This window comes from Lytechinus pictus, chromosome 5 (assembly GCF_037042905.1).
Source record: "Lytechinus pictus isolate F3 Inbred chromosome 5, Lp3.0, whole genome shotgun sequence".
Classification (NCBI taxonomy): Eukaryota; Metazoa; Echinodermata; class Echinoidea; order Temnopleuroida; family Toxopneustidae; genus Lytechinus; species Lytechinus pictus.
Window position 1 is genome coordinate 3675536 of NC_087249.1, and position 26113 is coordinate 3701648.

Here is a 26113-nt window from a genome sequence, read left to right on the forward strand (position 1 = left end):
GAGAAAATTGAAAAATGTTTTTTTACTGTTTCTTTTGTATATCAATATACAAATCATTTCACACCCGATAATAGAAAGTAAAAAAAAAAGTCTTCAGGAACCATTAAAAAATGAAATTCATGCATTTTATATTACACAACATATGGGGCAGCTGCTCGTTTATCATTGAGTCGTAAATCCAAAACTCAAAATTCCAATAACTTTCTTAATCTTTAACGGATTTTTCTCAAACCTTCACCAATATTTTCCATCATTTTTTTTGTTATTTTTACCACAAACCTTTCTCCAGGGTGAATTATATAACTTCTGGAGGTTTTTAAGGCGAAGAAGTGTGTAGAGTTTTTACGGTACACATTGTATTCATTTTTAGGTCATGAGATGGTCATGCATGAAAAGGACAACCCTAATTCTTGCAATAATATTCTAAAATATTACGATATTCATCGATTATTATCGCTTCCAGAGTTATCACTTTCACTATATTGTAACTCTTATGAACTACTTAAATGATATAATTATAAAGATTGATTTATATAATAGAAAAGGCTCTCTCTATATATGCGCTTTCCAGTGTAAGACATGAATATTAATATACATAGTATAAAACAAAGTAATTAGAAGAATGACATATTATAAAACAAAGTAATCAAAATACGCGTAGGCTTTGGAAATAATGTTATGAATTAAATTGATACTAACAGTTATTTCATGATGTATCAGTGTTACAGCCATGAGTGTAACAGCAAATTCTTTAAACATCGATTCCATGCACTCCAACTCAAAGTAGATTTGAATAAATAAAAATACACAAATTGGACAAAGGTAGGCAAAATGATATATAAATATTTGCTTTATTTCACGAAATATTATACGTTCGAAATTTGATATGCAAATGAGAGAGTCGCTGATGTCAAACACTCGTTATTATTTTTTTTTAAATATCATTTCAAGAATATTTCAATTTTTCTAACAAATTTGCTAATAATGAAACTCTTTGATAAATTGCAATCAATGACAATCCTTCATGTTCAGGCAGGATTTAAACCTTGAATCTCATTATAATTGAAAACATTGTAAGATATTCAATATTTCAAATCAATTGGAAAGTAGTGAGTCACTGAGTGACATCAAATCTTATTCATGTTATTTACATATCGACAAACAACATTACTGTTTTGTGAAATTACGCAAATTTTCAATGTGTAATAACTTTCTAATTTCTCCTCGATTTTGATGAGACTTTCAACAAATCAAATCAAAAGTAGTATAGGGTGATCCAACACCCACATGACAGATTAATTTGTTCATTTGCCAAGAATTCAACAGAGCACTCGCACATATTAGAATGTAGTGCTCCAACATTTTGGATCTTCCTTTTCTCTGAATATGACAAATCCGCATTAAATCAAACCCTTCAAACCTTTTGCACCTTCGTGTGAAAATGCAAGTATATAATACGTGTATAGAATGAAAGTAATCGTAGTAATAAATTACCAGAATAATCCTTACTTTCCCATTCCTATCCACCCCACTCACATCTTTCACTTCGTCCTTTGTTTCGCTTCTCCGATTTCTGATTCTTGTGTCTATTTATTCTATTCTCCGTCAATCCCCCACTTGTTTTTGCAATATTGATTATGGACATCTATTTCCATCATTTCCCAATTCCAGGCTTGTAATCATTTTCCTATATTTTGTATGAACTTTTGCATTAAAACTAACAGCTTTCCTAATTCATCTTTCTAGGGATCAGCGTCTCAACAAGCTTTGCTTCTTCGTTGGTCTTTTTATTTTTCCCCTTTATTTATTCTTATATAATCATACATTAAATTAATCATATTATGTTGAAAAATGTAATTCTTCGATCAGTTTGTGTTGTGTAACAGTATTCTACTTTCGTGACTTCCTTTTGAATCGAGATTGTCATTTGTTTTTATGTTTATAGTCATGATAGTTATTAAACATTGATTCGCTTTTTTATCATCACGGAATTGTATGTTGAAAATTCAAAAGGAGTGAAATGAAATTTCCATCTTAATTACAATGATGATAATATATTTCTAGTTTTTAAATATGAATATAAAGAACACAGGACCGAGAGGAGGTGGCTCATATTTACTCCAGTCCAAGACCAGGGTACATAAACCTTGACGTCATAATAATATATTACAAAAATCAATAAAGGAAAGGTGGTATAGATTAGGGGTTAGGATACGATGTTTTTTAAAGTTTTCTTTACTGTTTTGAAAAACCCAGCCACATCTGAAAACCTCACCCCACATCATTGGAATTATTGACCGATAAAAGAATGGGTTGAAAAGGCAATCATCCTAATGAGAGCACGACTCGCTTCACTTGAAAACGTGATTCCCATCCGTACATAAATTTTCAGAGAACTAGACTCGATCGCTTTTCGGGAAAAGCTCCGATTGAACGTTTCCAATAAATGAGAACTATATTTCTCCCTGTAACAAATGACCTTATCATTAATTCATTCATATTTATAAGGTATCCTTTCACAAATTTCAGACATCAAGCAAAACCAGACAGATTGATGAAATTCGATGCAAAGTGAATTTGGCCCGGGAATTTGGCTAAACCAAAACATAGAACATTACACCAAACATGACCACAAAACGTTGTAATTAAGAATAAAAGGAGGCACAAGTTTTGACAGGTGAAAACAGGGTATATTAAGCTACTATCTGTATACAACTTTTAACTTTATCATCACATGGGAACGATTATCATGACAATCATCAAGACGCGTATTTCATGACAGGTCTAGATGTTTAAGTAGATTCTTGTCTTGCTATTGATTTTCTGAATTCTGAAAGCGAATCTCCAGTATATGAATTATTGCCCCATGACGCCATACCACCAGCACTTTGCTTCATCCGTCTTGACATGTAAATTCAAATTGATATTGGATGATTGATTGACCTTCAATTTTATTCTTATGAAAAGCTTTTCATATGATTATTACAAAAATTCTAAATGTATGTATAGATACTACTGTATTCAAATGCAAAGAGTAATATCTATAGAACAATTTACAATGAATTTAAAGATTGAAAAGGAAAACCGTTTCAAGAGCTTGATGTGGTTTTGAAGAATAAAAGTCAACATAAGCTGTACCTGCAACAGTGGTTAATTCTCACCCTGTCGTATCAATATGTATATTGTATTTGTAGTTGCCTATGTGTTACTCGTATACAAATAAATATTTTGAATCTTTCAATCTTTGAATATCCTTCATGAACGTTAGTTCAGTCTAACAACGTGATCTTAGATGTTAGATATAATTACATCTGAATATACTTTGGGGACAGGAAATGAGTATTTATTGAGTCAGAAAACCCCCCATAATTTTCAATTTTTTCATGATCAAATTTATTATTTGGGATTATCTGTCAATTCATAGTCAAGAGAATAATGATATGCTTTAGATGGCTTGGCAGTTATAAGTGATCAAAATAAAGTGCTTTTATTTATTCAAGCAGTGATACTCCGATTTGAATGATATCACAATCCATTATCCATTAGGCTTCGTACGTGAGCATATTGACGTCCGCAAAGTTTGCGTATTTTTTTTTTTTTTTGCTTTCTTTTCTCCTATCATTGCATTATTATTAAACTTATCATCTCTACTGACCATCAACATAGCCATATTCTAATACTGACTACTCTCTTTGAGTATAATTCACTGGGAACAAGGGCGGCGGAACGTATTTTCGTCTGGGGGGGGGGGCAAAGCCAAAAAAGGGCACTTATATTTTGCATTTTGGTGCAAACGGATATTTTTACCATGAGATCATCATCTGCGTTAAGTAGTTGTGTGTTTTGTAGTAATTAAGCTGAGCAAAGCCTTTTTGAAGTGATTTCTGATTGATGATATATCTGATTATTTAGGCTTTATTTTTTTAAGCGGCTTGGAAAGATTTTCAAATCTGAAGCTTTTTTTAATCATATAAAAGTTGTGTATGTAACTAAAGAATTGACGCGAGCGCGAAGCGCGAGCTGGAATTTAATATACTGACCAGAAAGCTAGGAACTGATAAGGACTGCGTTTCAGTAGGGACTGATAAAAAGGATACATATCTCACCGATCGAATAATGAGAGCGCGAAGCGCGAGCTGAAAATTAGTGATTTCTAACCTGAAAACTGGACATTCTAAGGACTTTTTGTAACCAAGAACAAAATGAGTACCTTACTAAACAATTTTGTCGTAATCATTAATGATTATTTCTGGGATTTGTTAGCTCTACGTCTTAGTAATTGATGAGTATGTAATTTACAGATGAAAATAACCAATATCGACTGGAAATAAGTATGGGGCAATTATAGTCGAACAGCCGACATGTAATACTTAATGATACAATCACGGGGTGGTCTTTTCTATATACAGTCATGCAAGTCATCAGAGATATTGAAAATGTAGTCATAGATTGATTTAAGATATTAACGATTATGGGATTACAGATTTATTTTAGAGTGACGGGTGTATCGGAGATAAAGTGGAGTGGAAAATGGAAATATCTAGTTGTCAAAATTGTGAAATATCGGAAGACGCGCCAAGTAGCGTGTACGTGCAGATCATAATGAGAATATACCATTCAGATAGCAGAAACACTAGTTGAATACAAATGACAATCATGGCCGTACGCAGCTTTGCAACTGCCCCCCCCCCCCGAAATTTTGAAAATTAAAGAAGAAAAAAAAAGACTGAAAATTTTCAGAAATTTGTCAAACGTATGCACAAAATACTTTAATTTTACTTTAGAAAATGCAAAAGCACCCCCATGAAGAGCTTCCTCTCTTTTGAGTTTCCTCGAAAATATTAATGCGTCTCCCCCCGCCCCCCGAAAACAAATGCGGTTATGACAATAATGACTCATGCCTTCCTTGATTTAATCATCGTGTCATTGTCCCCTTTTATTATGGGGCATGGTTGATTTCAAGTAAATCTCAAAGATATTACTTTAAGGATGATATCATTGTTTTAAAATTGTTGTATGTCATTATTTCGAAGCGGTCACCCACTACATTGGCATGAATTCCAGTGATCTCATCTTTGTGAAATTCTAAAATTCCGTTCATATGAAAATACATGTAACAAAAGTCATCATCAAAATGATCAAACGGTCGTTAAGACAAAGAGACAAGAGAAAGTTATTTTTATGGAGAAGGGAAGAACCACCGGGGGGATGGATCTGTTCTTCTTGTCAACAGTGGAGTATCCATAAATTTGAAAGCAAAAGAGGGTGTGTAAATTAAGAGCAAATTTGACAATGGAAGGGCGCATGTGTCAACATTTCTTGGTAATGCTCAAAGTATGGACAGGTAGAGGGGCGGGCAAATCCCTTGATTGCCGTCTCGAACCAAAAACTGCAAAACCTTTGAAAAGGGCATCATGAAAACAATATGGCAAGATTAAGTATCTCATCATGAGAACTAGAAGAAAGAGAAGACGTCCGGGTTGCTTTCTTCTCTGTCACGATAAACGGAGGTGGTATCTTGTCTTGTCGTCATGTTGGGTGCGTTTCATGAAAGGTTATGTCGAACATTTTATTTAACGGTTACCATAGGAACTGTGCCTCTAATCAAATTATAACCCATGTGACTTTTAAAGTGATTGAAAAAATTGTATCAAAAATATTATATTGAAATTAAATCAATTAAAGACGAAACAATAAAATAAATGGTAATTAATAGATAAATATCACACGAATGAAATAATGATATCCTTTCCCAGCTAATTTTCATGACACATTTATTATGGGAGTTTTTAATGTCCAAGTTAATAGACAAGGAATTTAATCGAATGCTTTCAAAAGTTATTAGATAATTTGAAACAGATTATGATCATGGAGATGATATGTAAAATACTTCTGAAAGTCGAAAGCCATGCTTGATGAAAAAATATTAAAAGAAGGTACGGAATATAATTATACCTACCGAAAATTGACACAGAAATGTATTTGGAAATTGTTTACACACATTCATTTCTTAAAGGTCAACTGTATTGAACTATTATTGGTAGACTGCATCCGATACGAATACATTTTTAACACTAATCTTGCCAAGACCCAAACCTCGAAGCAAAAAGTTGTTCAAATGGATTCTGTAAAGCATCTGTAAAATACAAATTGATTTCATAATGAATAGATTCGATTTACAACAGAAGACAAAATCAACACACAAATGCACACAAGCTTTTGACTAAAATCTGTTAGGGATATTTTTGGGGAGCAAAGCTCGGTTAATTGAAATTCCATACGCAGACGATCGACGTTTCACTCATTAATCTGCTTTTGCGCGCTTTTCAGGGCCACGTGACGGAAATATGCCGAGCAATGCAAGCTGGGTAATACCGGAAACCATCCCAGGAACACTGGGTATCTGGTGAGAAAGGTAGAACAGATAATGTTAACATAATCATGCTGATTTAGTCATAGGCCAATCTTTTAATTAAATAAGATCCAAGCGCCAATATTCATTAAATGGCAACGACATAAGGATTCAATGAAACAAGAAAATTATTTTTCCTATTTCTTGCTTTTTTCTGTTCAATTTATATGGTATTTTTCACTATTTTTGAAAAATATTTAATAACAATATTTCAAGTTTACATTTTTCTTTATCAAATTTAGTTTTTTTTTAATTTCAATATAAAGAAAAGGGATCATGGAACAATTGGATATATAGCGTAGCTGGTGCTTAACTCGAGAAAGTAAAAATGATAGCAACCAACATTTTGTGTTATCAAATTTTATGAAAATGTATATATACATTTATCCTTAAAAAAGAGAGTCAAAAGGGGCCTAAGCTTTCGATCCTAGCAGAATCTTCGTCGGAGAAAAAAAAGGAACAAAAATATCGAGTTCTGAAGAAGGGTTGTATTGGATTCATTAGCAATTCATTGGTAAGTCTAGAGTTTATTGTTTTAAGCGTAAATTATTTCTTGATTAATCTCATGTGACAAAAATAAATGGGCACACACTTATCGTGCCATTGCATAATTACCTGTACATATATGTCTTCTATAAGCAATCCATATAATGTCCATGCGAGTGACGTGACAAACATGGCGCTCGCCATAAAAGTAGAAAACGATTCACTATTGCGTTTTCTAATGGCGTTCCCCTGTGATTTAATGATCGAGATGTGATACAAATTTAGGGCACTTATCCCAATAGTTGATTATTTCAAATATCTGTCTAGGGGTCTGAAAACAGCACTATTAACAGGGGCCGCGGGAAGCGGGAGGGGGGGGGGGGGGCTTCAGCCCCCACATTTTTCCAAAACCATGTACAAAAACGTAAAAATGACCATATGATTGTGATTTTTGCATGGTTAGCCCCCCCCCCCCACTTTGAAAACCGTTCCGCGGCCCCTGATTAACAAGGAATGTATTGTTATCCAGCGTCGACGCAAATAGTCATTAATATAAAAGCGTTAAAAGCACTTGACTAAAAATTAAAAGGTCAAATTGGGAATAAAGTTCTTGATAGGTGCACGATTACCATATATCCTAATAATACACTGGAGTGTAGGAAGTGAACCAAAAATATTTCAAGTAATATAGAATTAATATAATAGCTTTTCTTTCATGGATTTGAAAGGTAAGTTCTTTTTTTTTTAAGTTTGAAAATTTTGGCAAATTCGAAGACGTAAATGCATGGTCATCAGCATTCCTGCATGGCACTAAAGGTCTATTCTGGAAGATGTTCCTCGAAATTCAATCCAAACTCCTAAAGATTTATGATAGAGGGAAAATGATTAAAATACCATTTTTTTTTTTTAAATGGTGAAACTTACTAGTTCGGCCAAGGGTGATATATTTGTCGCAAGAACCATTAGACAGGTGGTTAGACCAAGCTGGTTCTCTAACATCGATCTCTCTGTAATCACGTGATTGAAATAGACGTAGATACCGACCAAGAATGCACCTCCAATTAGAGTCTTCTGATTTGCACTCTCCTAAAATAAAATAAAACATATATGGTGAATGCATGTATGAAGATAACTCTTTAAATTACATGAAATAATACGTTCCGTTCCGAGCTGACTTAAACCATCCTCCTCAGCCGCCAAAAGGCAGATGAAAAATCTGATTGTGCCCAAAAATCACCGAGACCTTAAAATCACAGTTAATTTTTGCCTTACATCAACCTTTCTTGTGAGATCTTAAATTGTGGGTTTTTTTTTTGCTTCATTGATGCAATTAGCTGACCTTTGAGGGGGTAGATTATTGGATATTGATAATAAATTCTCAAAAAATCGAATGAGTAAAGTGAGCGAGCGATGAAAATTTCATCGAAATTGGATGTAAGATAAAAACGTTACTAGTTTCGCTTAATTTAACAAAACTATTTATTCATTTTGTTATATAAGATATGGAATATTGAATCTTTTCCACATTAGGCCTATGTTGAGTATGGTTTACTTACCTTTTCATTGGTATAAAATAGGTAGATTGTGACGTAAAAGATATGAAAGACTACTCCTGTAGTGTTGACCACAATCATAGTGAAGTCAGCCTTTAATACACCATACCATAGACAAGCTATACCACTGTTGATTTAAAACATAATGACCATTATACATTACTGAGTGAGTGAGTGAGTGAGAGGGGGAGAGAGAGAGAGGGGGGGGGGAGAGAGAGAGAGAGAGAGATAGGGGGAGGAGGGGGGGGGAGGAGAAGGGTCCTTTATCCATAAACTTAAGAAGAAGAAAAATGTTTGCTAATATGGCCCTATATCACACCCGAAACCATTTGCACTTTTAGGTAAATAATCTGTTTTGACATGATTGAATAATGCTTGCTTTTTGGTGTAACAGTTGAAGCCTTACAAAATATAGACAAACAGAAAGCTAGAGAGATTCTAAGAACCTATCTTTATTAATGCTGGAAAACTAACCGAGTGTATCATTGGAAATAATGATGATAATTTAGTTTTTACAAAAACTGTTATCGGTCTGGCTTCTGTCAGTGTAATATCATTGTCAGTCTGTAGTCACCGTGAAAAATGACGGTTATAGATGCCACGGACTCATATTATATACAGATATAGTTTCTCCTCGCACCTAAAATAATAGGCCATACCCCATCGAATATTTTTTAACATAGAATAATCATCTTCACATAATATTAGTTTCTTATCATTTTGTTATTTGTTGTCATGGCTATGCACAATGCTATTGAATCATAATACATTCTTTATCATTATAATACAGTAATTTTTGTATCTAGAATTTGTGGAAGATAAACGGATTGTCATACACACTCAACATGCAACCACACAGTCATTTCAGTCTCGTTGAATATCATTTGGAACTGAAAGTCTAAAAGTTAAAAAATACTCAAATGAATTACAAATAAAGCGTCCCCAAACAACCATAATTTTTGCAATTAGCCTAGTTGCAAATTTGCTATTGGTTGATTGACTGTTTATTTACATCAACGAGAGACCGTTGTCATGTAGTCAATATTGATCTATCAGTTGCAAACTTGAAGCTGAAATTTGTATTAAAAAAAATAGAATAAAAAATATTAATAAGTTTCTTGCAATACCACTAACGCGACTAAGAAACCCTATATACTTACTTCATCAACCCCAGAAGAAATGGTAGAAACTGAGTGTTTCCAGTCGATCCATTCTTAATGATTGGTATGAAGACGGGTCTATAGGACGAGAGAGAAAGGTTGGTTAACTCAATAATTTGCATGATTCTTAACTCAATTTTTGCTTTTTTTTGTCACTTACAGTTTTCCCCCCAGCTATTTGCTTGACCATCAGGATTTCTCTTTCCAATGTCAGTATAACGAATGTTTCAACATCTTCTGTAGATACACACTAAAAAATTAGGTTCAACTTTGCACCTCTAAAGGTACAGACCAGATGTCACACTGAGCGCACCTTTAAGGTGCAACTTGGTACCTTTTTGGAAAGGTACAACTTAGCACCTCTCTGAAAGGTGCAAATCATATTTGTACAGCGCACTTTCCATCTTGATTAGCAAAAAGTTTCATAAATTTGTACCCCCACCAAAAATAACAAAATATTGTCAGGACTTCCGGTTTGTTCACTTCAAAATTTTCTATGGATTTTTAGGTATTGCTTACTTTGCTTGGGACTCGAACTGACCTCGTTGTAACTGCAGTCAAGACCTCTTCCCGCTATGTTAGCGAGAAGCGCAGCTGATAGGGAAGGTTTTTTTAGGGATCTTTTGCCGATATTTCGACTTGTTTAGACTTACAGACCCTTTACTTGCTAAATAAATCGATAATTTTCTATAGATAATTGTCTATGGACAATTACACGCACTCGATCCTGATTGAAAATTTGACGGAATAAAGCCATATTTTGGTATGTATTTCCACTCTCCCATTATATGCTCTTTATTAGGGCCAGATATATTATTTTGAACATTCTCCATATTTCTATTTTCAATTTTAGTGGGGGTACATAATGGAACTTTCCCCCAAATTAGCACCTATGAGGTACAGAATGCCACCCAATAGGTGCTTATTTGCATCAAGTAAGGTACAAAGTCAAACCTTAGTGGTGCTCCCATCATGACATCTGGTCGTTACTTTTAAAGGTGCAGAGTTAAACTTAAGACTGCGGATCCAAATTGAAACGTTTTCAGAGTCAGTGATTTCTAACGCTATTTGTCATTATTTACGAGAGTAAAAATATAGTTTTGTTATCATTGCACGTATACAAGACGCAGATTCTTACATACACACAAACAAGAAAGAACAATGTTTTACTTGCCAAGCAGGTTCAACTTTGCGAGCATTTTGATAAGGATGAAGTATGACAGGAACCTAGACTATACGCGAGGTTCAAACTTGCACCCTCTAACCACCTGCTGCGGGCCTGCGAAGGCGCGATGGCGAGTGAAAGGCGCAACTTAGCTCGAATACTCTCGCTCTGCACCTTGTCCCGCAAAGTTGCACCTTCGTCACCCCTATTTCTTAAAGGTCAAGTCCACCCCAGCAAAATGTTTATTTGAATAAATACAGAAAAATCAAACTAGCGCAACACTGAAAATTTCATCAAAATCGGATGTAAAATAAGAAAGTTATGGCATTTTAAGTTTTCGTTTATTTTTCACAAAACAGTGATATGCACAACACAGTGACATGCAAATGAGTCAGTCGATGAAGTCCATCACTCACTATTTTTTTTGTTTTTTATTGTTTGAATTATACAATATTTCATTTTTTACAGATTTGACCGACTTTACTGAATCATATAGTATTAAACAATGCTAATTCCACATGTTCAATGAGGAATTAATCACTGTTTCACTTGACAATTAGGAGATGATTAGAATATTTCATATTTCATATAACAAAATACAAAATACAAAAGAAATAGTGAGTGGATGACGTCATCACTCTCCTCATTTGCATACCAACCAGGATGTGCATATAACTGTTTTGTGAAATTAAGCGAAACTTTAAAATGTCATAACTTTCTTATTTTACATCCGATTTTGTTGAAATTTTCAGTGCTGTGTTTGTTGGATTTTTCTCTTTTTATTCAAATCCATTTTTTGTTGGGGTGGACTTGTCCTTTAAGTGTGTATAATATATCTAATCTGTATACGCGACAAGCCACATTGTAGAACATAATATGGACGAGCCGTGGCGGGGAAGGGGAGGGAGGTTGGGGGCGGTGCAAATTGCTTGCTATCTGATTTACAGAGACAAACTTATTTTATCGAACCCTTTACTAACACATTACAGTGATACTTAAATGAAACGGTTCATCTAATTGAATGTCCAGAATTCTCTTACGAAGTTAAGATCATAGTCATTTGAAAAATCTCAATAAAAAGGGGTAACTAGAATCATTTGATAATCAAACTTTCGCCACCGCTTCACACTCGCAATGGCTGTTGAGCGAGATAAACAAAATTAATGATAGGATAATTGAGTATAAAATATCCATGCATGCCCGAATTCTGAACTCAGGTTTAAGTTAAACTCTGGCCTAAAGTTCTGTTTTAACTATGGAGAGCCAATTGGGGTATAAATCCCCAACAGTACACACAGCACTGAGTACACATTCGATTTATTAACTCATTTGACACTCAAATTGTTCATAATTGTCACTGGGAATGATACCTGAAGCATTCTGAAGTATTTTTTTCTTCATTATGAAAGCAACAGGAAACAAAATAGTAAACATAAGAGATAAAAATTTCAACATAATTTTTGAAGTTTTGGCTCCCCATTAAGAACAGAATAAGACCGCGCGTGGTCTAAGTTTAAACTAACTTCAGAATACGGGCCCCAGTGTTCAAGTCAATATGTACAAATTGAAGTGGGCGGGATGTTTCTGATTGATTCATGCATTGCGTTATTATTTGTAATTTATGATTCGTTTTGGAATTCAATACGACATGTTTATCTATGATACCATATACCCTTTAAGCTGGGGAAGATGGCCTCTGCAACGAAAGCAATTGAAAATGACAGGGGTGTCAGGTTCTCAGTGGGGATATGCCAGACTGAATCGAACATAATAATACATAACAGACGCTAAGACAGACCATAGACCTATATACAGTATCACGATATACGACAAACTTGTCTTTTATTTAAAAAACTAATAACTACTGGTAACCTTTTCTAATAATTCATATATTAAAAAAACACGTAGGCCTAGTGACTGATGATTGAATTATCAGACCATTTTCAAGTCTTGAATACAAATGACATTTCATGGTATCATGCATCATTTATATTGATGTACAATAGTCCTACATGTGTAAGAACACCATAACACTTCTTACTACGGTATCAAGGGTATCGCCTGTTAATCTGCAAACATTGAAGCCGGCTTAGATCCCACTATCTCAGAAGTTATAGGACCGATTATACTGCATAAATATACTATGCTTTGAGCACTTACATGCCAGAACAAAAGAATCCAATCGTTGTTGCTATGCAAATCCAAGATAGAATACTAAGCACTTCCATAGTTCGATCACTAATCACCAACTTCAAAAAGAAATCTTGATTTAAACCACTTCGGTGATCATACAGTTGCTTGATTTCACGATGGCTCCCCACTCCATATGGACCTACAACATGACATCGAAGTATATAAGCAAGTTCAAATATTGGGAACAGGTAAATACAATATTGCTCCTTGCCCAATAATGCAATTCCACATGTAATATGTCAAGTATTCATTGTCTATGAGACTGTTCTTCGATCCCTGATCATTTCAAGAAATACAGGTATACCGGGTGTTGACCATACTACAACGTGCCTCGGCAAAAACGAATTGACATTTTCTTCAATCTCATTTATCCACAGTTTATTATAGGCCCTTTAGGTAGCTATCATGGTATTTCAAGCAAATTGTATGTTTATGATGTTATGTAGTAGTCAGGGGTGTATATTAAAGATATGGCCTTAATATTTACAACTGATTAATTTTTGTACATTGTTTTCCACAGACTTATAGTTGCATGTAATGTAATTATACCATTTATTGTATATTGTAATACAGGCCTCTTGAATATTATAGAGATGGAATATAGATCAAGTTCAGACATCGATTATTATGTAGGAGTGCTATCTCATCAATGGTCATGGAGCAATCGCTTCCCCTTGTGTGGTAGTCACATCCGCTTAAATTAATGTTTAGAAATTTGCATCAGTTCTGTGACATGCACGTGACTTTAACAGAGTCCATGAAGTAAGCAAAACTCACCACAGGAAAAACAAAGAGACCATAGAGATAAATCTTGTCCATAGACTTATTGACAAACGTATATATTCTCTGAACACATTGTATTTATTCTCTTTAAGAGGAGATGTAAACTGCAATTCAACAAATCTAACAAACTATCCCACCCCTTATATTACGAAAACTTTAAATCAATTCTTCACTCGCATTGTTGAAGTTAAATATAAAGTTCATAGTCCATGATCCAGGCTCTGGGATTCATCATTGTATGTAAAGAAAAAAATAACAAACCGATTAGACTTTGGATGCTTCCAGGTTATTATTATTATTCAGTGACACGAAAATTGTGATAAGAATAATGTTGTTCAAATGTCGAAGGATAATGGGAGGGAGCTAGATAATAAGTAATTACTAACTGATACAAATGTGCATAACTTATGTTTGATGGTCATGGTGGTCTTTGTCCGTATATTAACAGTCAATCAAAGTTCAAATAGCTTACAAATGGTCTTTATGTCCCCTTTTCATGTTATACCAAGCAAATTTCAGCTCGCGCTTCGCGCTCGCAATATAGTATAGTAAGAAACGTATCGTGTTTAAGGTTTAAATAAAAGAAGTTTAGATAAAGGTTTTCAGGTCACTAGATCAATCGATTTCGGCTCGCACTTCATGCTCAAATTAATTGTTTATTGAGATACGTATTCAAAATACCCTATTAAAAAATATGCATGATGATGTCCAATTTCAGGTCAGTATATTAACCAGCTCGCGCTTGCATTATTCTTCCGGCCCATGTAATACCTTATATTATAAACCTAAAAAGTATTTTGGTGATTAAGTAATATCCCAACGGGACATTTGGCTCTTTGGGAAGCCGAAGCGATCGGATAAAAACGTGGATCATGTTTTTGCCGCCCCTAATCAGATAATGCTGGATCATTGTGCTTTACATCATATTTGAGTAGGATTATGAATGTGTTTATTTCTTGATTTAAGAAAACCAATGCGCTTACAAGTTCGATGCCTTAGGGCACTCGTGTAGCATACCGGTGGATTGAAGGTTTGGGAGCCAACCCGAAAGAACATGGATGTAAAAGGGCCTCCATGAAAGAAATCACGATAATTCTCTGTAAATTTTATTTCATCCATTGTAAACATGTTTACCATCATAATTTCCAGTCGATTACCAGTAATACCCAGACAAAGCCGAAATTATTCTTCTTACTATGTTTATATCCGGCGATTACATACCCAATTCGACACTGGCTTAGAGGGAAAGTTCACATTGTTAGAAACAAACTTGCAAACGTTTGGTAAAAATCCATCGAAGAAGAACTTGGATTTTTCATATTTCTGATTTTACGACGTTACATGTTAGTGGTTGTCCATTTCTTAAATGTTGTGAACTCCATAAATTTCCATTGTTTGATGGACATTGTGACTGGAAATATTTTTGTTGTACAAGCGTGTTTGAAATAAGTAGTATGATATATACCAAATGCCATGATGTTTAAGTTGGTTAAAAAATAGTGTCACACGAAAAATTAAGAAACTGCTCGCATGTGAAGCATGGGATAAAAGTATCAACCTAACCTCCAACATCAATTTAACATTTATTTTTATTTATTTTTCCTGTCGTAACAATATATTAATTCATTGCAAATTATTGTATATGTTCTCGTGTTTTTAATGAATGTATATAACAATTTTCTGTTATAAAGAGTATGTTATCACAATAATCATAGAAAGTCTCACTGGTGTCAGTACATCGTGTGCAACTTTTCAAACATATTTGGTAGACTTGGCGGGGTTTTCTTTTCAGAAAATAAAATTTCTGTGAAGAGCGACGGGCAGAACCAAGTGACAAACCATAATATATTTCGTTACCCATCTGATCTGGAAAGTGGTAGTGGAAGAAATGTGGAAAATTTAAATAAGCAGAGTATCCCAAAGTAAATAAAACATGACCAGCTACAAAGACATTGAAGATAATTGAACTATCAATTACAATGAACTTCATGCATTTTTTAAAATAGTATACATCAAGCAAGTGTTTACTTTTAGCTAGTAAGGACCTCATCGTGTTGGCACCTCTTGATCCTTCAGCTGAAATAATTCAATGGAAATGAATAACAAGTGTTTGTTTTCAAAGAGTATGATATAACAAATAACAAAATCCCCCTCGGCATATATGCGTAAACACAGATATTCACATCCAACTTCAAGTTGAGAATTAGTTGACGGAGACGAGAAATCTGTCTGATTTCCTGTTACAGTATACGTAATATAATTTATAATTTATCATTAAATCTCCTAAGATTTTGGTGATTTAAAACACGATCTTTAGTAAAAATCTAATCAAATTTGGCCCATTTTTCGTTTCATTATTCATTTTATTCTTATTTTCATCAGTCAGGAGATCGTTACTTATTTATCTTTTTATAATAATATCTCTTTATTACGGATGAATTCATGACGGTATCCAGAAATCGAATCTTTGAAACTTGTCCCATTCGCAGATTGGTTCGTTGATGTTCTTCACCTACATTGGAACCAATTATCTACAAGTGGGTTTTAATAAAAGCATTCAATAGCTTTGAAGTATTCAGCCAAATAAATCATAACTCCCACTTTTTTAATTCATACCTTCATCTTCCAGGGCGTTCACTTCAGTTTATAATCCATTAAAAGCTATCATAATACAAAATTCATAACTTTTGCAATAAATGATGCACATTGCATTAAAACATTTAAGCCAATCTTTATTAGAGTCAAGGCGGTGATTAAGATATCGCATATTCCATCAACATAATATTGACTCGATGGATTAAACGAATGACAGATTCATTTTTTTTATGAACACTTTTTTTTTATATATTATCTTTAAAACGTTTACCTTGCAAAGTTGCACCTCCTCGGCATCAATACACTTCAATCATTAATTCATGAATCAATCTTGTTAATTAGCTAGGTATTTGGTTTATCTAAATATTGGTTATTTACGACGTTCCATTGGATTTGGCCTCATAAAAACTTTCAAACTCTTGTTTGTCTCTTTCCTATTTTCATTTTATCCCAATCCTCATTGTTTTTTCCCCAAGAACAAGAACCCTTTCCACCTTCATCTTCTTCCTCCTCCTCTTCCTTCTTCTCCTTTCCCTTATTCTTTTCTTCTTTTCCTCCTCGTCTTTCATTCCTCACTCCGCTCTTCCTCCCCCTCTTTTTTTCCTCCTCTTCCTTCTTACATTTCTCCTCCTTTTCGTTATTCTTCTTCTTCCCTTTCTCACTTTCCTCTTCCTCATCCTTTTATTCTCCTTTTCATCCTTCTTCTCTCACTTCCTCCTGTTTTCAAATTCTCTCAATCTCTCCTAATGCCGCAATCTTCACTGGTCTCTCATTTCCAATACGTCACCCCCTCTCCCTGTCTGTCTCATTACCATTTTCTCTACCAATCTTAAAACAGAGCGTGACCTCTACATAAAATATCAAAAACTCTCTCAAAACAAATAAGCCATCCAATGCAGGGATGTACATAGTATTTAGGATATTGTCAGATTTAATATGGTACAGTACATCGTAAATCACATACTCCACAAATGGCAAAAAAAATAAGAAAAAAGAAATTCTGCCTAACAAAATTATAAATGTTCTCCATGGGCAATTTATACAATTCTGAGAACAGATCTTTACATGATTTTTCACTATCAAGCTACAAAATTGTTATACCTGTACATTATAAATGGCCTAAACGTGTTCAATTTTCTCTATAACAAAATTCCAGTACAATGTAAATGTGTTTGATATAGTATGTACCATCTTGAAGACGTGCTTTATATACAGATAAAACCACAGGTTACCATAATATATACAACAGATTAAATTTGTTACTCGGTTGTTATACTGCAGCAGTACCCTTCTACAACATCAAATATGATTCTTCTTTGCTATTTCAATTAACTCTGTTCTCTTTGCTTGTTCCAATGCTTTCACTTGTCAGGTTTCTTCATGAAAGAAAGTTGGGGGTGGGGAGAACATGTGTGCTTGAAATGGCTTCACTTGGTCCAAAGACAAAAATACTAAATACAAATCAAGATGGGAGTCTGACAAAAACTTATACATACATTGAGAAATGAAACTGGCCAGAATCAAATGGTCTAAGCCAACACACTGAATGACAGACAGGGTCCAATAACATATTTGAATTCAAATGATAATTTGAAAGAATGATTCTGACTGGTTGGTGGTTAGACTCATTAACAAAATGGGTATGCAACAATGCTTCTGACAGGCCAATGTCATTTTGTGACTAATAGAACACTATGTTATGGAACCCTAGCCATAACCCTGGCCACTAGATTCATTAAAGTTGTCATGACTCCTTTGTTATCATTGACAAAGAAATACTATGGTAACCATTAGTGAATGGCAAACTTTTGGTGATGGAAACATGCTTCATTCTTTTTTTTTTATACTCTAAACAGGGTTGTCAATTAGTTATGGTGAAGGATGAAGTTTAAAGTAGCACACAGATACAATCATTCAGAAATTAAATCAAACAGAAAAAAGTCAATTAACAATTTATTATGAAAATACCATCTTTTGCAATACATTTGGATTTGGCAGCTCAACTTTTAACTACGGTAACTTTTTTGAAGGTCGATATTTATGCGAAATGAATGCATTAACGGATAAGGATGGCTTCCTACAACAGCTCAGAAGATTTAAAAGTAGGAGTCAAATCTCAACAATACTTAGCAATATTTCATTATCCCTTTTTTTCCCTCATAACATTCCAACAGAGTTAATTGAAGCTATATAAATTGACTTCTTCATTTAATCTCTGATTTCAATTTATATTGAGTATCAAATAAATAACCTTGCAAAATGTCAATATCCTCCAACAGGCTGTGTTACATACATATATAATGTTATTTGTGTTAACTGTGCACTGTATATTGCTGTAAACTAATTGCAATCAACTAAAGTTTTCTTCCCATCTAGTACATGCATAAATACAACACACACAAACATGCTGAACTGTTGACGTATCAGGTAAATTGTCAAATACACTTGGAAGCAAATCATTGTCCTTCAATTTCAACAACATCCCTTTAACAGCTTTACAGCAATAATCTGTGAATTAGTTGTTAAGATTGCACATGATACATGTATATAAACAAAATATTTTTGTTCCTTCATAATTAAATCATTTGATAACATACCAACTAAGGGCAAGAAGAAATCAGAGGCATTCTTAATTGTACCTTGTAATATAAACCAGATATTATACAACATATGAGCAAGGGAAAGAGGCGAAGATATGCTACGTTTTACATTCTCTCAATCCAACACAATTAAGACATTCAATTCTGCAGCATACACCAAGTCTTGACTATTCTGTGCATTGTGGCTTTATTTGTATGTTATCAGAAGACACTTTTATTGTAATGTAAATATCATATTATTGTGAAAAAAGGAGTCCAGTTGTCACTTTGCACATGACATCTAAATGCATTGTGTGTGTACACATTCAATAACAGGTATCCTTAATAACTTGATGCAAATATCATAGATGAACTGAATATTTAAGTATTTCCCCCAAAGATATTACTTACTGTCGTACTCGGGGGGTAAAGGAGGCAATCTTTGAAAAGAGTGATATTTCCAGTAAAAGATTATTCATAAAGACATGGACCATAGGAAGAGCACTCAGTGTATGATATGTGAATATGAATAACTGGAGGTCTGGTGGTTATTTGATATATAAGTTGTTCCTTTTTTGTCTCTTTTCTTACTCGATTTGTTGGAAGTTTGTAGCAAAGATGTGATCTTACCTCATTTTAAAAGCTAAGATTATGTTCAAGTATGTGCAATGATGATATATACCATTGTGAAGTAAATAAATATTTCAAACTATAGTGGATATATGGAATGTTAAGTACAATGTGGGAAATAGATACTACATGATAAATGCACCAACAAAAGAATCTAGGTTAAAATGCTGCCAGCTTCCTCAATAACTGTTGCAAATTCAACTAGCCTTCTTTCAGTCTCCAGATGTCTTCACAAGTAACAGAAAATGAAAAATTTACCATAGAATATTACAAACTTTATTTATGTGAGTCTTGTGAGATATACAACTTACACTCAAGTACAATTATATATTCGAAATACATTGGTTCATTGTAAGAGTTGTATCTATATAGTTCCTTAATACAAACTTACATACAGCAGTCACTTTATCAAATAGCTAGGCATTTTCAAATTTAGAAAAAAGCAAAGAGAAACAAAACATACATACAAACTATCCAATATACATAGAGTGTGTTCCTGAAAGTGATAGACAATAACATTTTTCAAACATACAAAAATTTGAAATATTTACATCATTGTTTTGGCATTGCACTGAGAAGATATCTACAAGCAATTTACAAAGTACCAATCATAAACCCTTGACAAGTTTAAGATATATCATTAAAAATTCATCAGCATATGTCCGACATGTCACTGCATGAATGATATCACACATGTATGAGAACCAACTCTTAGTATACCTTAGTAACAAATTTGTGCCAAATAATACGCATTAGATTCATGAGGGAAAAATCCTTTTGACCAACATAAAGCTTTTAGTACAAACATTATTTCAACTCAGTCTATTTCTCTAAAATATAATCATCAATGCTTTCACTATATAGTAAAACTTTACTAGCAACTTTCAAGTTCAAGAGGAGGCGACTTTCATACACTGGTCACCGTCACAATCGCTGTCTCGCTATTACAATACTGCATTTTACATGGATAAATGACAAATGTTGTTCATACACATCAGTATCATAATCCACTAACCATTATTAACATGGAGGGATACTTTCTGACTGTAACTTTAATGTAATCAATATCCCAGTTTGATGATACAACTTTTCCTGCTGTCTCTAATTGCAATGTGTACAACACATACAAATGGCACAAGTAGATGGAATTCCTTCACAAAGATCATTTCATACCTTCCATCACTGATTTATCCTCCAGGCTCTGTAATACAAAGGCTTGCAATCAATTTGAAAATAGAAATGGCCAATCAAGACTACTCTTTCAAATTTGCAATCCATCACAACCTTTGTGCAAGACCATGTTTTTTTGTCCTTGGTCGATAGAGGATGCTAGACATTAAAATTCAATTTAGCATCTGATGAAAAACATTGCCATTGAAATAACATTAATACGCTAGTAGGAAAAAAAAACCCAAATTTTTTCAAATGATTATCAGGATTAAAACACACAGCATTTGTGTTTCGTAGGCTTACACAATATCGATCGGGCCACACAAGTCTAAACCAAAGCTAACTTAATACTTAGTGGAGTAATTAAAGGAATAACAGTCTTTACTGACCATGGATGATCACAGATCAAAAAAGTTTCTTGATACAAAATTGGGTGGGGGGGGGGGGAGCTAAACCAGCAACTAAAATAATGGGAATGATGAGCAATGCACACACCAATGCCATAAGACAGCCAATAAACACAGGCATTAGCTTTCAAGATTTTCTTAACTTGACTTGGTTCCATGGCAGTGATGACAGTGTGAAAACAAGCATAGAAAAGAAAATTAAAACCAACTAATACATGTTCAATCAGCAACGCTTCTCTTTATTTCTACTATTTATCTTCATTTGGATGCCACCATGATTCTCCTATTCAGGGTGTAACATGACCCATCATCTTCGTCTTCTAAACCCGATTGAAGTGGCATTGCAGCTGAGTGTGGTACATCTGAATTGGGCTGAATGCTGAGTGACTGATTTATGACTTATGTGCATAAGATATAAAATGTCTGCTTTTGCCTGTGCATTATACGTTTTTGTATTCCAATCCCTTATCCTCAGGTATTCATCATGAATCCATTGACACTGTTGTTCTCTTCTTTAAAAAAAATACTGTAGAAGAGGGATCCTCATCTCTCTCTTTTTTTCATCTGAGATGGAAGGAGATGAAAGGTGTAATTTTCTGACCAGTTAACATTTAGAGACCACAACTTTTTTAGCCAATCAAAACCAAAGATTTCACTGAAATTGTCAGAGCTGACAAGTTAGTCACATCTAATGTTCATGAAACACGCCCTCAGAACAACCCTGTAAAGCTGACTGCCTGGATTAAGCAACTTCTTTGAATGATTATTTTCCCTTGTTCTATGCATAAATGCTACTGGTTCTAATGATTCTCCTCTTGGGCAAAAACTTGTAGACCAGTGAGCCCTTCTTTCAAAGCAAACATTGCAGGAAAATGTGAAGCACACCTGAAGTCCTCAACTTCAATGTCTGCTCTCTCTCCATCTCTCTTCTTGGCATCAAACATTTTTCCTCATCTCTAAGCAATAAATTTGCAATCAACTTCACTCTATAAACTGAGATCACAGAAGACAGTACGGCACATCTGGACAGCCCTGGGTGGAGGACGGTCATTCTTTTGCATCTTTTCCTTCTGGTCCTCTCTAAGCTTGGAGTAGGCCACTCTGTACTGCTGGTCAAACGCATCTACAAGAAAATATGAATTGTCAAAAAGTAAGTGATGTATCAGTATGATTGGATAAATCCAGATAAATATTGAAATTACAACAGAATACTACTGGAAAGACACTTCTTAGAACTATATATTCAAATGGTAATCTGTGGTGGCTGTATGACTTGTTAAAGAAAGATTATTACAAATTAGCTTGAGTTAAAACAGAAGAATAAAAGATTCAATGAAAAGTCTTAGAACAATTGGACAAACAAAAATAAATGTTGAGATTGCAAATGCTATGGACATCATCACATTGGAATGTGATCAAGATGTGTGAAGTCACACTTGTTCAACTCTCCCATTACTTTAGTACAAGTTTTACTTAAATTCCTACTTTTATCAAGTCTATCTCTTGATCAAGTGTTTATTTCATGGGAGGACATGTAATAGAAGTTTCGTAAATAAAAAAGGGAAAACTTGTTGTGTGACATCACTAATCTTGGTCGCATTGCCAATAGGAGGATCTACATAGTATTAGTGATCTTGATATTTAAATGGTCACAACTTTCTTATTGGCTGTCATATCGTTCTCAAAATTTCATTAATCTTATTCTCTGATTTTCTTTTCTTTTCACTCATGAGCATTCTTGTTCTTAGGTTTTCTTTCTCCTTTTAATTTCCTTTTGAAATTTTTTAAAAGTTTGATCAAGATAAAGAGTTACAAAAAACAGAGCATATATATAATCCATACTTGCAAGGCAATCTGTAGGACATTCGATATTTGATAAATCCAATACAAATTATCATCCTCTATATAATCCCTAATAATTTATTCACTTGTCTGCACAATCACTCTTTCGTCGTGTATGGGAACTATTTGTATCTATAAATCATTATCCACTTAATATTTATTCATTGCATTTACAAATGCACACTGAATAATTAAAGACATATTCAGCAATCAATCTGCATTTATTATTCACGTATTAATCTGCATTAATTTTACATTCATCTCCCTATAACATCATCTATGAGGAAAAGATGAAGGAAGAGAAGGGAAACAAAGATGAAGACGAGAAAGAAGAAAGGGGAAGAAGAGAAGATGAAGCAGAAAAAAAGAAGACAAAATAAGATGAAAAATAAAAATAGGGAGAAGAAACAAACTAGAATATTATTATGATCATTTCCCTTTCTCTCTATCTCAATATATTGGGCATTTTCACCACAGATGGACACAGAGGCAAAAAAATCAAGTTGATATTCATGTCAAATGCTTTATGTTTTTTAATAAAACAAGACCTGAAGTTTCTGAGACAAAATTTTTTTCCGACTCTGGCAGCCATTTTTTATTTCAAAATGGCTGCCAAAGTATGGATACAAATTAGTGTTGAAAATAGTATATTGATACATATTTTGTTTTGACAGATTTTTAAAGAACAGGTTTGATCATGTTGTTTTTGCCTGTGATTTAGCTTGCTATTATAACACTTTTTAAAATCCCACAGAAAGAAACACCAGTAATTCATTCATCTGATAAAAAAACATTGATGAAGTATGTAATATGGTATGTAATGTCAGTTACCGAAAACATGAACTTTTTTTTCTCATTTCCTGGAAAAGAGGATATATTATATGAAACTTGGTAGATTTCCTCTCTAGGTAACACCCCTCCCTTCTACACCAAAATTAAAGATTACCAATTAACAATGAAGCCATAGGGTACCATTAAATATATGTAATGTCAGTTACCAAGTGGAAAATGTAATGTCAGTTTAATACCGAGATGTAATGTCAGTTACCATGATAAAACGTTGGTTACCAATATTGAAATGCAAATATGTGGTCAATTTTATGGTGAAGAAATATTGTATACTTGTTATTTAAGTCTTTCACTTTAAAAGTCACACCAGAAGGAGCTTGCTATTGACTTTTAAAAGGTATAGTTCACAAGGAATACTATATGAAATTATGAAGGAAGTTGCATTCCCATCGTGCAAAAAAATTACTATGAAACTGTTTTGTACATGCACTTACCAAGTACCTAATTGTTTGTATCAGACAATTTTTTGTTTGGTTTTCGGGGGGGGGGGGGGGTAGGGGGTACTTTTCCCAACCTATTGCCTAAATCTGCAACATTTTTTAAGCTTAACATTGTGATGAAGGGGATTTCCAGGGTCCATTTTTTAGTTTAGAACTAGGATTCTTTTGAGCATTGCCTTGCTAAAAGTAAATTCCTGGTTTTTATACACGGTCTGTTAGTAGTGTGGATGTGTGATTCAATTTTGTTTTTGGTTTACAAGTATAGATGAAAAGTGAAATTTGACAGTTCTGATCAATGTTGCATGGATCTACTAAAACTCTTTTTTTTCTTCTAATTTACAAATAGTTCAGTTTCAGTTTAGAAGCTGGAGTTTATTTTTTGTTGACAGCTTAAAAAAGAAATTAGCAAAGAAAATGATTAAACAAATTATGAAGAGAATTGAAATCCGACAGATATGAACAAGCATTGCTTGCACTGACCAGAATAGAAATCAATAAAACTACATGGCTGCATGAGATTCGGGGAGGGGTACGTGTAGCCTAGGGGAGGAGACCCTTATTCATTTTTGCCTTTTTTGAGGGGAGGTTGGAGAAGGAAAAGGTTTAAAAAGTCAATATAAAACTGATGAACATATTATGGGTGTATAGTCAGAAAAATCCATGTGTACAGTCAATGCAATATTAAATTACTATAGGAAAACATGTAGCTGCTATGACCCCACCCCCCCCCTCCCCCCGAGTAAGTAAAACATACATTTCTTATCTTTTGATAATCAAAAATGTGAAGTATTATGAAACTTTTATGATTTTAAAAAGCCTTACATATAAGTACCAAGAAAATTATGCCTTTTAAAATCACATAGCACTAGTAAATGTTAATGTGTATTGTCATTTACCGACAAGTAATGATAAAAATGTTCAAATCAAAGAAAGGAATTAAGAAAAAGAAAATTTTTTTTCATTGAAATGTTCCTAGAAACTCGGGTATACTTCCACATCAAGCTCACTTTCATGTGAAGCCCTGCACAGAAGATACAATGCAATGATTCCACACATTTGACTTCCATGTGTTATCTCTATGGCAAATTAAGTGTAATGTCAGTTACCAGCATGGTTGTGGAAAAACTATCATAGCCCCCAAAGGACAAAAACGAATTGTTTAATATTTTGACACATCTTAACCTAGTAACGGAGGTATATTTACATATTCAAATTATTACTCTATCTACTCAGGGACATGAGATATTTCAATTTTAATGAACACCCTGAAATTGCATGTCCTTTTGCGTAATGTCAGTTACTGACACATTTTTGCTTGCTGATGCGTTAAAAAATGTGGTTACATAGGAAAACTTAGTATCAGAGTATACAGCAAGGTTCACTTTATTAACTCTATCAAAAGCAAACTCCCATTATTTGTTGTTTTAGAGATACACACAATGAAAGGTGTGAAAACATTGTGCCGTGTAATGTCAGTTACCGTGAAAATGCCCTATTGTACATGTGATTGATTGACTTGCATCTTACCATGATCAACGTTATCCCTTCCAAGGGCAAGGAAGGAGAGGAAGAGGAGTTCTCTATAGATGCTACGATGCTCTCCTACAGCGATGTTTTGTCTGGTGAACTCATCCAGTAACATGGTGATTGGAAGGAACACGTTATTAAATCGGATGCATTTCACTATCTGGAGCATAAATCTACAGGGGGAACAAAAACACAAATCAACTCAGATGGTAGAAATAATAAGGTCCCTTGGGACCACCAAATAAAGCTTTCTTTTGTATAACAGGAATCTGGTCATAGCATGTGCAGAAAATAAACATGTAAAGAACAGAAAAAACACAAT

The 26113-nt window shown here is 34.0% G+C and overlaps 2 protein-coding genes across 8 annotated transcripts in view; both read right to left on the minus strand.

The window, feature by feature from the left end:
• Window positions 1-829: 829 nt before the first annotated feature.
• LOC129261932 (sugar transporter SWEET1-like) lies at window positions 830-13899 on the minus strand. Of its 2 annotated transcripts, none has more exons than XR_010293588.1 (7): window positions 12937-13328; window positions 9612-9689; window positions 8455-8578; window positions 7823-7984; window positions 7028-7147; window positions 5202-6403; window positions 830-3738 (listed from the first exon to the last, which is right to left on the minus strand). XR_010293588.1 is itself a non-coding variant. In XM_064099638.1 (7 exons), the coding sequence occupies exons 2-7, from the start codon at window positions 13002-13004 to the stop codon at window positions 6305-6307; spliced, it is 651 nt and encodes a 216-aa protein (XP_063955708.1). In that variant the 5' UTR covers window positions 13005-13108; window positions 13747-13899; the 3' UTR covers window positions 830-6304. The 2 variants fall into 2 exon arrangements, 1 of the variants encoding a protein (XP_063955708.1); XM_064099638.1 differs by adding an exon at window positions 13747-13899 and having other exon boundaries at window positions 830-6403; window positions 12937-13108.
• Window positions 13900-17251: 3352 nt separating this feature from the next.
• Window positions 17252-26113, minus strand: part of LOC129262560 (C-myc promoter-binding protein-like) — a 38463-nt gene continuing 29601 nt past the window's right edge. For all 6 annotated transcript variants that reach the window (XM_054900692.2, XM_054900691.2, XM_064099641.1 and 3 more), the window contains 2 exons: window positions 25792-25964; window positions 17252-22256 (listed from right to left, as the gene is read on the minus strand). In XM_054900692.2, coding sequence (XP_054756667.2) covers window positions 22120-22256; window positions 25792-25964 — 310 coding nt within the window. In that variant the 3' untranslated portion in view covers window positions 17252-22119. The remainder of the gene's footprint in view (window positions 22257-25791; window positions 25965-26113) is intronic.

What these genes read in the sequence shown, in the direction of transcription:
- LOC129261932 (XM_064099638.1), bottom strand. Translation starts at nt 13,004, where the DNA reads ATGGAAGTGCTTAGTATTCTATCTTGGATTTGCATAGCAACAACGATT. An exon ending in TTTCTTCTGGGGTTGATGAA is followed by an intron (nt 8,579 to 9,611) that starts GTAAGTATATAG and finishes TTAAATCAACAG; the next exon opens with TGGTATAGCTTGTCTATGGT. An exon ending in TATTTTATACCAATGAAAAG is followed by an intron (nt 7,985 to 8,454) that starts GTAAGTAAACCA and finishes ATTTTATTTTAG; the next exon opens with GAGAGTGCAAATCAGAAGAC.